Source organism: Xyrauchen texanus, chromosome 26 (assembly GCF_025860055.1).
Source record: "Xyrauchen texanus isolate HMW12.3.18 chromosome 26, RBS_HiC_50CHRs, whole genome shotgun sequence".
Classification (NCBI taxonomy): domain Eukaryota; kingdom Metazoa; phylum Chordata; class Actinopteri; order Cypriniformes; family Catostomidae; genus Xyrauchen; species Xyrauchen texanus.
Window position 1 is genome coordinate 1630051 of NC_068301.1, and position 12963 is coordinate 1643013.

The 12963-nt window shown below is 40.0% G+C and overlaps 1 protein-coding gene across 1 annotated transcript; it reads right to left on the minus strand.

The window, feature by feature from the left end:
* Positions 1-234: 234 nt before the first annotated feature.
* LOC127620284 (sodium-dependent neutral amino acid transporter B(0)AT3-like) lies at positions 235-8930 on the minus strand. The gene is made up of 12 exons (XM_052093465.1): positions 8724-8930; positions 7101-7241; positions 6043-6180; positions 5769-5950; positions 5584-5694; positions 5383-5495; positions 5064-5192; positions 3901-4057; positions 3606-3810; positions 3164-3323; positions 2891-3053; positions 235-2417 (listed from the first exon to the last, which is right to left on the minus strand). The coding sequence occupies exons 1-12, from the start codon at positions 8878-8880 to the stop codon at positions 2196-2198; spliced, it is 1878 nt and encodes a 625-aa protein (XP_051949425.1). The 5' UTR covers positions 8881-8930; the 3' UTR covers positions 235-2195.
* Between the last annotated feature and the right edge of the window lie 4033 nt (positions 8931-12963).

A 12963-nucleotide genomic window follows, 5' to 3' on the forward strand; every position in this document is an offset into this window, starting at 1 on the left:
TTAATCTACAGTTTCTTTCTTAAAATAAGTTTTAGTTGATTAACTAGCAGGAGTTCTGCTTGCAGATGTTTACGGATTTAATATAATATAATGCAACCAATAAGAGTGCAGAACAACCATTAAGTTAACGTTTAAATGCATTCTGCTCAGTTTGCTACAAATGAAGCACAGAAACTCTACACATGCACAACAGTCAAAGAAATGTAACGTTATCAAACACATTTTTATTGATGTTATTTCATTGACGTCTTTTACAGACAAGAATACAGCAAACGTTCAATATTCTGTTTTAAAACATTATAGTGGTTACTATCTAACTGAGTGAGCGTCATTAGTTATGCAGGACACGCTTCACATCAGTTTGTCTCTGTGTTAGTTTCGGTTACTTTTGAAGTTGAGAAAGTTCATGGAAATTTAGATGCCAACAAAATAACTGATGTATAATGCTTGACTAGGAAATAACAGCTGTAATACTGGTGTTAGATCATCTAAGGTCTGTCATACAGTCACCTTTTTTTCTTTTCAGTTTAAACACAAAAGAGTAAAATATTAATATTAATGCACAAGAGTCTGTGTATCTCAGCGAGATTCAGTATTGACGCTGACTATCACACCTGGAGTCGTGAGGTTGAATCCAGGGCGTGCTGAGTGACTCCAGCCAGGTCTCCTTAGCAACCAAATTGGCCCGGTTGCTAGGGAGTGTAGAGTCACATGGGGTAACCGCCTCGTGGTGGTGATTAGTGGTTCTCTCAATGGGGCATGTGGTGAGTTGTGTGTGGATCGTGGAGAGTAGCATGAGCCTCCACATGCTGTGAGTCTCCACGGTGTCATGCACAATGAGTCACGTGATCAGATGCGCGGATTGACGGTCTCAGAAGCGGAGGCAACTGAGACTCGTCCTCCGCCACCCGGATTGAGGCGAGTAACAGCGCCACCACGAGGACCTGCTAAGTAGTGGGAATTAGGCGTTCCAAATTGGGGAAAAATTAGGATAAATGTAAAAAAAAATATATATATATTAATACACAAGTATTTCTTGCTACACTTTCTAGCAAATTAGCTAGAAAGATTAATTAGTCAACTAAAATTCACTTTTTTAATTAAAACCACAATTGCAAGCAAATAAAAGACAATGAAACGAGATTTAATCTCAAGACTGAAAAACAAAGATTACAAAAGCGACATATTTTGCTCACAACACTTGAACTCTTGTCTCCTGCTGAATGTGTTGCAAATTATGCAAAACACTTTTAGGAAATAGGATTGTTTTTACAGTAACAACTCGTTAAGGTTGAAGGACAAAATTGCTTGGTCACCGTGATAGTGAGCCATTTTAGTTTTTTTTTTCCAACTGCAATTAAAACCATTTAACCTCCTGAGACCCCACGTCCACATGCATGGACATTATGGTTTGGCTTTGCTATAGGCTATGCATCATTTAATTTAATTTAAACCGACTGATCTCAGTTCAGGAGACTCTTGGCTGCCATTAAAGGGTTACATTTCGATGCGCTGCGTTACGTGACAGAACACCATGAGCCGATCTGAGAAGAGTTTGTCTTTGGGAGAAATGGCAACAAAACTACATCTGATAAGAAACCTCATTAAGTTTTTACACTGAAACCTGTTTGAGTCAAAAGATTAGAGTCTCTACTTTCATCCGATGAGCCATTTTAAAAATGTCATTGATTTACTGTGAAACGGCACGCTGTTAAACACAGTGACCACGCGTGTGGATTATAGGCTCATTTATCTTAAAAGATCCAATATTCACTGTGCATTGAGAATTAATGGATGCATCCAAAAGCATGTTGCTTTTAAAGGCCGTTACATGGAGTTGGTAAATAATGTGCATTTCAAACTGTCCTGAGGCCAGTGCAGACAGTCAGCACACATTTTACAAATCAAAAAGGGCAACGGAAAATGCACACAGCAGTCACGCTTGGGTCTCAGGAGTTTAAATAGAAACTGAACAATGCAGTTAAGTCATATTAAATGAACTGGTTGAGTTTGGACCTTACAGGCCTGCGGGAACATCCTTATAATCCTGACATGGAGTTTCAAGTGTTTGTAGACTTCTCCAGAGAAAAAGTCTCTCCTTCAACCAACCGTGAAAGTCGACACACACTTCAGTGCAAATCCATCTGTATAATATCACAGGAGCTCACTAAATACCTGAAACTCCAGAGTCTCTTCTAGACCACTTTGAGCGAGGACTTGATCTCGCTGTCGAGTGTGAAAGCCTGGTTGTCGTAGGGGTTTGGGTGGTTGCTGCCGGTTGGTGATCTTGTTTGCCGTCTGATCAGTCTGTAAGTGGCCATGATGGGGATGGAGACGACGGGAACAGAACTCAACAGCACACAGATTGCAAACACCCAATCAGAATACGGCTTCTCTTCGGTCTCTGGGAAGTTTTCCTGCATGAAATGCACAATATAATGTCATGGTAGTGGACTAATGGTTCAGGATCTACAACACAACCCTGTTGAACAAATCAGCCTAGACCAAATAAACTGGGAACCAGTTAGTCAATTCTAACAACTAGCTTGTGACCACCATTGCCCATCTAAAACCAGTTTACAAGCAGGGATTTTTTGAACGTTTGGGGTGATCCATAATCATGACTCTTCCTAACACTCTACGACCCATCATTGTGATGTTCCTTCCCGAGAAGGGTATAGCTGCAGACATTGCTCCAAATCGCCATTGAAGATATAGGGAGCCCCTAACCCTTTCTCTAACCTTAAATGTGAGTGGAAGTGATGCCCCCTTTTGGAGGTCTCCAGCCTGCAGCTATACCTACTTGGTATAACCTGCAAAAAATTACTTTACATCTATGTAAGGCTGTAGGGAACACTATAAGTTGCATGTAGATTTCTCTCAAACTCACATATTCTGGGTTCCAGGCCGGGTATGTGGGATGTTTCTGCACCTGCATGACGATGTAAGCCACCAGAACGACAATTAACATGAGAGGACTGATCCCCATCCAGCACACGCGCCAGAAGATGTTCGGTCTGTGTCCCGTCATGTACTCGAGATCATCACTGAACCTGTAATGCAAACGGCAGTTTTCAGTCTCCAGGTTTGTCATGTGTATTGAGATCTTTCTCATGTATCATGAGAACATGAGAGGATTTTCATCTGTAAATGTCCAACCCACTGCTTCATGCCGTAGAACACGACGACACCAACAATCTCGAAAAAGGCTATGATGAGGAGCGGAACAGAGCCCACATAACTGTTGAAGATCTCCAGCCAGTAGTTCCCAGAACCCAATGTGAAGATCAGGGCCACCACAAAGCACACCACACAGATGAGAGCTGAGGAACCAGAGAACATGAGCTACAATTAAACAAACTCCAAGAGATAGAGTTGATATGACCGCTATTCCTTTCCCGGTCTAGACTAATTCAAGCTTCAAATGGTAGTGTCTGTCTAGTGCATTACGTTGTTTTTCTATGGTATATTTAATGTTAATACCATAGTCTGTTTTTGTAAAGGGCATACTACAATTAATTAATGGCAGAACAGAGGAATTTTTAGCGTTCATAACTATAAATCATTAAATATGTGCTCTACGGATACTTTTTGTTCATCAGTACCTGTGAAGAGTTCTTTTGGCATCCATTTTGGAACCATGTGCAGGTCGAGCAGAGGCGTCAGGACACCCTCAAGACTCCCAAACATGGAGGAGAGGCCGAGACTGAAGAGCATGACGAAGAACAGCACTGCCCACACCTGAGAGCCCGGCATCTCGATCACGGCTTCGGTGAACACGATGAATGCCAGACCCGTTCCTGAAGCACTCTTGATAAGAGAAAGTTTTCAGTAACTCTGATATTTCAAGACATTGTATATGCATTGATTCATGAATGTTGTACTGTCATTTACATTTACCTGGTCCAGAAAGCTTTGGAGGCTGCAGTGTTTGAGGTTCAGACTGGAGAGTTTATCTGGATCGGATGCATTTAGAAACTCCAGCCAGCTGTTGTAGTTCTCAGCTGTGATGTTTGTGTCAGCGACATCAAAAGTGTTGATCAGATCCAAGATGTTACTGCAATATGCACAAGCGCTGCTGATCAAACCTCATGTGTTCATGCATTATGTAATAGTACCAGAGTTTGAGCCAATACCAGACCTTCCAAGACCAAGATCAATATAAGACCCCCCCCCCCCCCAGATGCAGAGCCAGACCAGATCCTCCAAGTTCTAGAACAAATCTAGAACCTCCCAGACAAATACCAGAACCCCTACAACCTAGACCCAGACCGATACCACACACCCCTAAGACCCAGAACAATACCAGAACCTCCCAGACCAATACCAGACCCCCAAAGTGCCAGAAAAATACTAGATCCAGATCTATTTCAGCCCCGCCCAGACCAATACCAGACCCACTTAAAACCCAGAACAATCCCGAACCTCCAAGATCTAGAACAATACTAGAAACTCCCAAACAAAGAGCCAGACCCTTCATGACCTAGACCTATACCAGACCCACTAAAGACGACACCCTGCCAGACTCTGACAATGGCTGACCCCCAAAACCCAGACCAAGAACAATACCAGACCCCTAAAGAAATACTCTCAGGCCAATAACAGACCTTCCAAGACAGAATAATACCAGATCCAGATTGATTCCAGACCCTTCTAGGCTTAGACCAATACCAGACCCTCCCAGACCAATACCAGACCCTTCAAGACCCAGAACAATAACAGACCCCTGAAGACCCCTACCATTGCCAGACTCCATAAGACCTCGAGCAATTCCAATACCAGCCCATCTAAGACCTTGATTACCACCTTAATTATGCTGGAAACTGAATGTGATCTTGTTAAGAGACATAAGCCAAGACCCAACTCCAGACCAAGTCTTTTAAGTTTTGAGACCCAGACCAAGGTCATGTTTATGAGCTCACACAAGACTTATTCACTGAGCACTAACTGATGGTTTTGTATTTTCCCACCTTACATGTTCAAAACACAAATTTTATAGTTTAAAACAATATAACAACATAACTGCAAATAGTCTTTAAAGTTGGTTGAATATGAGGTGTCACCTGTTGATGCAAATGTTGTAGTTAGATGTGGCTTTGAAGCCCAAGATGGCAAATATTGGAATAGAAGCATAGAGAGATGTTGCGCTGTTAATGCATCCCACGACTACAGCGTCACGTTCACAATCATTCCTGTAACAAACACACACACACAGAGACAAATCAATGATCCTGATACATTTACACTGCTACATTTTTACTACAGCAAATCTGATACAGATATTGGAAGGTTAAATGTTTTGCTTTTGTAACTCCATGTGTTTTAGGAAACACATTATGTGAAGCCTGTATATAGTTAAGAAATACAAATGTGTGCTCATACTTTTTAGGATTGTAACTGGAGAAGGCAATGAGTCCTCCAAATGCCAGAGACAAAGAGAAGAAGATCTGTGTGGCTGCATCTAACCACACCTGAGGGTCCATCAGTATTGTCCACTATAGACAGATGCTTACAATCAAACCTTCAGCCTCCTCTACATACTCAATCATGCACATTCATTTACAGGACATTTGTGTTACTCACGTCTGGTGTGAAGAGGTACCGGAGACCGTCTGTGGCGCCGGGGAGAGTGAGGGCTCTCACCAGAAAGATCGTCAACACCAAGTACGGAAATGTTGCAGTAACATACACAGCCTATATAGACATCACATTACAATCATCAGCATCTGTGATGGTTTACTAAGCAGCCATGTGTGTTCAGTTCTCACCTTGCCGATCGTCTCGATACCCCGAATGAAGCAGATGTAAACAATACTCCACGCCGAGGCCAAACACAAGACCAGCCACCATTGCAGTGATCCGCTCTGCTCAATGTCTGTAGAGATGTTCAGCGTCTGTCTGTACCAGAAATAATTCACGGGAGTGCTCGCAACACATTCCTCTACATAACCTGTAAGATATCAGTACAGATATTACAGCACAGCAGACTCTAAACAAAAACCGATATGAATGTGCATATAGAAATGTCCTTTCTCTGCATACCTGTGAGATTGTCCTTTACAGGACATTGACTCCATGGCAGAGGTTCTTGAAATGAGTGAAAGAAATACCACAGCACCCACGCCAGAATAGTGTTGTAGAACAAACACACCAGAAATGAGACGATCATAGACGCCACACCTGCCAACACGCAACACATTTCATACAACTGGTATTATTTTAGTATGTGTCCAAGCACCAAAAGTGTCCGATTGTATTTGTACTGATTTTCTTCGTGTTCTTCTTCTGCCATAACATTGTCTAGGTGTTCGAAACCGTAATTCGTAGGAACCCCAAACTTGGCCAGATGGTTTAAAATCTCAACCGCTACTCAGGCATATGCACACACCCCATCTCTAGGTGGCGCTATAATAATTACATTTGTGTTTTTGCTCATAACTCCAGAACCGTATTGGCTAAAATGAAAATTATTTCATAATTCCTCTGATTCCTTGAGGCAATTTCATTTCTGGTCTATAATGACTGATTGGCCTGTATCTTATGAGCGTAATGTCCCAACATAATAAATCTTGGTACACATGGACAACAGAACAATCTGAGGACATATGCCAAATTTCATCCAATTACGATGCTAGATGGTGCTAAAACTTTAGAAGATCATTATAGTGGAACTGTGATCAACGCAATTGGTCGTGTTCTTTTCACTTGTGCCTGGACCCCAATAATTGCCACTTACAGCAATATTTATATGACTTAATTTAATAATTTAATAACACATCAATATTTCAATATTTCTCCATTTGAATGTCTGTATGTCTAAAAATACATGAAACATTTGCACTTAGAAACTCACAAACCTTGCAAAAGCTAGATAACTTATATGACATTAAGGCTAGGTTAGATTAAATCTACTGTGTGATTTCAAAAATATTTAAATATCATATTTATGGCAAGAAAATTCAAATCAGAAGGTACTCTGGCCATCACTGATACCCTCAACTTTCTCTCTCAACAGAAAACCTTTTGACTGCTGTGGTAAACTGAAGCCATTGTCAACAACCAATGACTTCAACAACTTCTCTAGAAGTGTGTGGACTTACCAACTCCACCCAGCAGAGGAGAGATCGAGTGCCAGACACCAATGCTGCCCTTCCTCAAGCTTTGACCAATCGCCAACTCCAGATACAGTAACGGCAAACCTTCAAACACCAGTGCGATCAGGTACGGGATCAAGAATGCACCTGACACACAAAAGAATGAAAGTTAAATCAGCTAAATTTGAGGATGGACATTTTGATTTTCCAAACTTTAACAAATCTTAAACTTTTTACTGAAGACGATGTAAATCAGTATCATGAGCATGAAATCAGCCACTGGCAAGCGTGTAAATCCACTGACCATGACATCCCCTGCGACATGATTACGAGGTCTGAATCATAATTGTCTCTAAGACACCTGCTGAATGTCTTATTAACATCCGAGAGGAAACGGCCAATGGATGTATTGCAGATGAGCAAACCACTTAAATGCATCTTCTAGATGTAAACACACATCAAATAGACGTTTGGGTGATGTACGTGTACTATCAGAGGACACAATTGCACAATTAGTGTTCAAGCGAACACTCATTTTGTTTATCTAAAAACCGCGATAGTGACAACAGAACACAACTGCACACAAAACAGAGAACAGAACTTACTAAACATGTCTGAAGAGTTTGTAGTTGAAGAATTGATGCATTTCTATGCCCAGCCTTATTGTTTTGAACAGAGTACTAGGAAATCAAACAGAAACATAGAGGAGCTACAGGACGCCACAGTCACACCGTCTCCTAACCTGACGGCAAACGACTTGTGATAAAAGATATATTCTCAATGATAATCAGAGTTTTTGTCCTAACCAGCCGTGACGAGCGACGGTAATTGCTATCGATCGCTTGATTTCTATTTTTGGCATTGCGTGTGTAACTCCATCCGCTGTGAAGTGCCACTGGTCCAAAAACCCTAAATAATAAGGCTGGGCATAGAAATGCATCAATTCTCAGACTACAAACTCTTCAGACATGTTTAATAAGTTCTGTTCTCTGTTTTGTGACTGTTTTGACTTTCTCACATTTTTGTCCTCTCATGAGTTTGCATTCCTGATTAATTGGAACTGTGTATTATAATTTTTATATTAAAAACAGCTATAAATGTTATCTGAGTGATATAAAAACAGTTTTTGTGATTTATTTTGTGTGTTAACTGATCTTTGTGTGATAAACTTACATTTGATTTAATTAAAAATATATGTATTTTTGAGCTCATTGTTTTGGTTGTTGATTATCAAGTTATTGATATCTTATTGTACTATATGACAGAATGAAAACAAACTACTTTCCACCACTTTTTAACCTCTTAAAACCAATTTTATACTTTAGAAACATTTTTGAAGCTAAATAGTTCAATTTAATTAGTATCTTTCGAGAGGACATGTGTGACAGAATATTGAAAATAATAGCTGAGTTTTATTTCTGAAAAAAAGAAAATAAATGATCTGAAACATCCACCAACATGAACATGATTACACCTCTCAAATCTGTAACTTGTCAATCACTATGTTTGGATTTACATATCATACTTGTCTTTAGTATTATTCTACCAGTAAAGATCAACTTTGTTAATTAATTAAGAAATAGAGTCACAGTTAATTAACATCATTGAAGCTCTTTGCAAGTGTCACACCTCCTCCGTAAATCTGGCACAGGTACGGGAATCTCCACACGTTCCCTAATCCCACTGCAAATCCAATACATGTCAGCATATACTGGACCTTATTGTCCCATTTGGGCCTCTCTTGAGTTTCAGACATCTCACTGATGACAGAGCTGGAAGTGTCCATCCTGAACTTCAGAACACTCCAGATCAAACGTGTGGATGCAGTTGTGCAAAGTGAAGGTCCCAGAGGTTTATTCTGCGCTCTCGGTCATGGGTGGGTTATATACTGCAGAACTAACTATGAGAGGGGGGTGTAAATCATGCATTTGTTTAACATGCGATTGCACAGACAGAGCGTTTAATGTATAACCCCTGATGCTCATACTCTACCGGGAATGGGATTTAAATCCATGATTTAACTGGTCATGTGTGTTTGCTGCTTTAATATCTCATAATCATGGATTTATTTTGATGATTACACTAATTTTACATTGCTAAAACAAAGTCCTTTCTTGTAAAAAAAGGGGACGCACACAGAAACGATTAGGCATGTTGAATGCTGTGAAATGAGCTTAAAGAAATGTAAACAAATGCATCAAAATGGAAGATTAAACCAGGAAATGTGACAACTAGGGTAAGTTGTACGAAATGCAAATTTAGTCAATAATTCTGCGAGATATTCTGCAACACGCCAGTGCACAAAGAAATGTTTTATGATTACTAAAGTTTGATTTGTCATTATATCCTCACACAATGTGTTTAAAGACCAACAGATCAATTATCAGACAGAGGTTAATCATAGTGTAGATATCAAATCTGAGAATTCTTGGAAGAATAATCCACAATGGACTAAAAGATAAACTGGCCATGACACAAACACTGAGTGTAGCACACATGTGGTTGTTGCTTGTAATGAAGGTACACTGTGTGTAAAATAAGGTTTAAACATTTTCTGTTCATTTCAGTCACACTTTAATTCTATAAACAAATGAATCTCCATATGGTTCAATCAGTCAATGTGACCACACACTGAACATGTTTCATAACAAATCTATTTGCCCCACTTAAAGCTTCTATAAGTGATCGTTTCATGGAAAGGTTTGAATGATATACGTGTTGTGAGATATCTCAACGGTCTCTGTGACCGCTCTAGACGCTTTAATATGTGTCCGGGGACACTTTCAACCTGTCAATCATTTGGCACATTCTCATAGTATTGTAGTTGTAGTGAATGATTGAGGCGTGTTGTGATGATGATGTTATTTAAAACAGTTGTCAATTGAGGGGATTATTTTGCGGCTGTTGTTTTTAACAACCGTTTCTTCATGATATCGTCCCAATAAAGCTCATTTAGTATCTTTGGAGTGGCTAATTCAACTTGGCTCAGCCATATTGCTAATAAGAATCCCTGAAATGATCACATTTATTTTATAATAATAATACAAATTATATATATATTATTACTATTAATTAACAGATCAAATTACCTCAAAATAAAACTTTAGGCATTGCATGCACTTGATGGGAATTTGTGTGGATGGGTCCTATAATAAAGTGTATTTACGATGTGTTATTGGCGATTTGCTGGCTGGGCCCGTCTACGTCAGCGCCTCATCGGGTTAATGCGAGGGAGCGGTAAGACGCAGCTTAAATATATAATTATTTACAGTAATGAAATGCAGTTTTCATGAAGAAGATCAATTCTATTCGAATGGTGATCATTTCGTCCTCGTGTTGCACTGAGGTCAGACAGCACCCACCACAAAACTTCAGAAATGAGTCACTATGTATGATTTTGAGGAAATTGATGGCAAAACCTTGGAAGAAATAGTAAATATGTCACTCCTTTCAGGCATGTTTACAAAGTCCCTGAAAACTGCAGTTGTCAAGCCCCTTCTTAAAAAGAGTAATCTAGATATTGGACAACTACAGACCCATTTCACATCTTCCTTTCAAAGGCAAAATCACTGAAAAGTTAGTTTTCAATCAGCTCAACAAATTCTTAATCTCAAATAGCTACTTGGACAATTTACAGTCTGGTTTCCAACCGCAACATGGCACAGAGATGGCACTCATAAAGATCCTTAATGATATTCAGCTATATACTGATGCAGTGCTGGTGTTATTAGATCTCAGTGCTGCTGTTGACCACAACATTCTCCAAGACCGATTGGAAAACTGGGAAGGGCTCTCTGGGATCGTCCTCAGTCCATGTGGAGTCACACGAGGCTCAATTCTTGCACCGCTCCTGTTCAAACTCTATAAGCTCCCACTAGGCCAAATTATGAAAAAGAACGAAACTGTGTACCGTAACTATGCAGACGACGCCCAGATCTAGTCCTATCGCCACATGACTACAGCCCTATTCACTCTCTGTGCCAGTGCATTGATGAAGTTAACAGCCGGATGTGCCAAAACTTACTTCAGTTAAACAACAACAAGACAGCGGTCCTTGTATTTGGCATCAAAAGTGAAATTCCAAAGGTGAAACGTATACCTTGAAGGGTCTAAAGACAAAACATCAAGTCAGGAATCTTGGTGTCATTTTGGAGTCAGACCTTAGTTTCAGTAGTCACATCAAAGCAATCACTAAATCAGCCCACTATCATCTCAAAAATATAGCCAGAATTAGATGTTTTGTACCAGTCAAGACTTAAAGAATCTTCATCACCAGTAGGGTAGACAACTGAAATGGACTCCTCACCGGCCTTCCCAAAATGACCATTAGACACCCCATTCAGCTCATACAGATTGATTCTGCCAGGATTCTCACCGAACCAAAAAATCAGAGCATATAACTCCAGTCCTCAGGCCTTTACACTGGCTTCTAGTTACATTTGTGATTTATATTAAAGTACTATTACTCGTTTATAAATCACCTAATAGCCTAGGACTTCAAGCCCCAGCACTACCAAGATACCACCCTATCTGCTCCAGGGGTGCTGTTTCATGGCTGACCCGGCGCTCTGACCCCAGCTTAGTTGGGATATGTGAAAACAACTGCATTTCATTACCTGTTCTCTACACAAACACAATAAAGGTTGAATCTTGTTGAATATAAACCTAACAGACCTCTCAGATCATTAGGATCAAGTCAGTTAGACATACAGAGGGTTTACTCAAAACAAGGTGTGACAGCGTTTAGCTATTATGCCACCCGCAGCTGGCACCAGCTTCAAAAGAGGTCAGATGTGCCCCAACAGTAGCCACATTCAAATCCAGACTGAAACACATCTGGTTAACTGTGCATGTACTGACCCATCACTGCTGGACTTACTGATTGCACCGCATCAGTTTATTTCTGTATTCTTTTTTCTTTATTCATTTTTTATATTTTTTACTTAATTTTTAAATTCATTTTATTACATTTTAATCTCATTTCTTGTTCTTAATTGGTTTTAAATGTAATTAAATCTTGTATTTTTTAAATAATTTATAAGTAAAGCACTTCGAATTACCATTGTGTATGAAATGTGCTATATAAATAAACTTGCCTTGCCTTCCTACATCCATTGACCATTGGGCGCAAGAGCTTCCTGGTGGGCGTTCCAATTTCTCCCATTCATTTAAATAGAAGTGGCCCATCTCTGCTAAACAGTCTCTGCTTCAGTTTGAAAACCACTGATCTACTGGAATGACGTTTTTAGATCTTCTGCTCCAGTGTCTTCTTTTATTGTATTTTATTGTTATGTACAAAAATTAATTTACACTTAAGATATTTCTATATTTATTGTAACCATCATCATGAATATTAAATAGCGCAAGTGTGACTTGTTGAACAGTGCGGGTCTTGTTTATTCATTACAGCTGTTTCTCACTATCAGCAGAGTTTGTTAAAGGTGGGGTATGTGATTTGCAAAACGGCCGGCAGATTTTGAAAATACACAACTCTAAGGTCCTACCTTCTCTCCTCCAACGCTGGCCCTGACTCCACCCATTCGAAAAACATGGACGCGCAATCATGCACGGCGAAAACTCAGATCGCGCAGTGTTCTAGACTCACTAATCAAACAGTGCATTCACCTGTCAGACAATTTTTCAGAGCAAATTGTTGACACAGCAGGAGGAGGGTCGCATACCACTCTTGAAAGGTGTAGAGCTGATTTTCTCATAACTGTAAAAAAAAGAACATCGCCAGCCCTGGCGTCTGTACAGCGGTCTTCTATTCAAAACAGGATTCATAGAAATGTGGAACAACCCCACTAGCACTATAAAAGCTCTATTCTCCATACATAAATACAATCGCTTCCTGTTACTGGGTCACGAG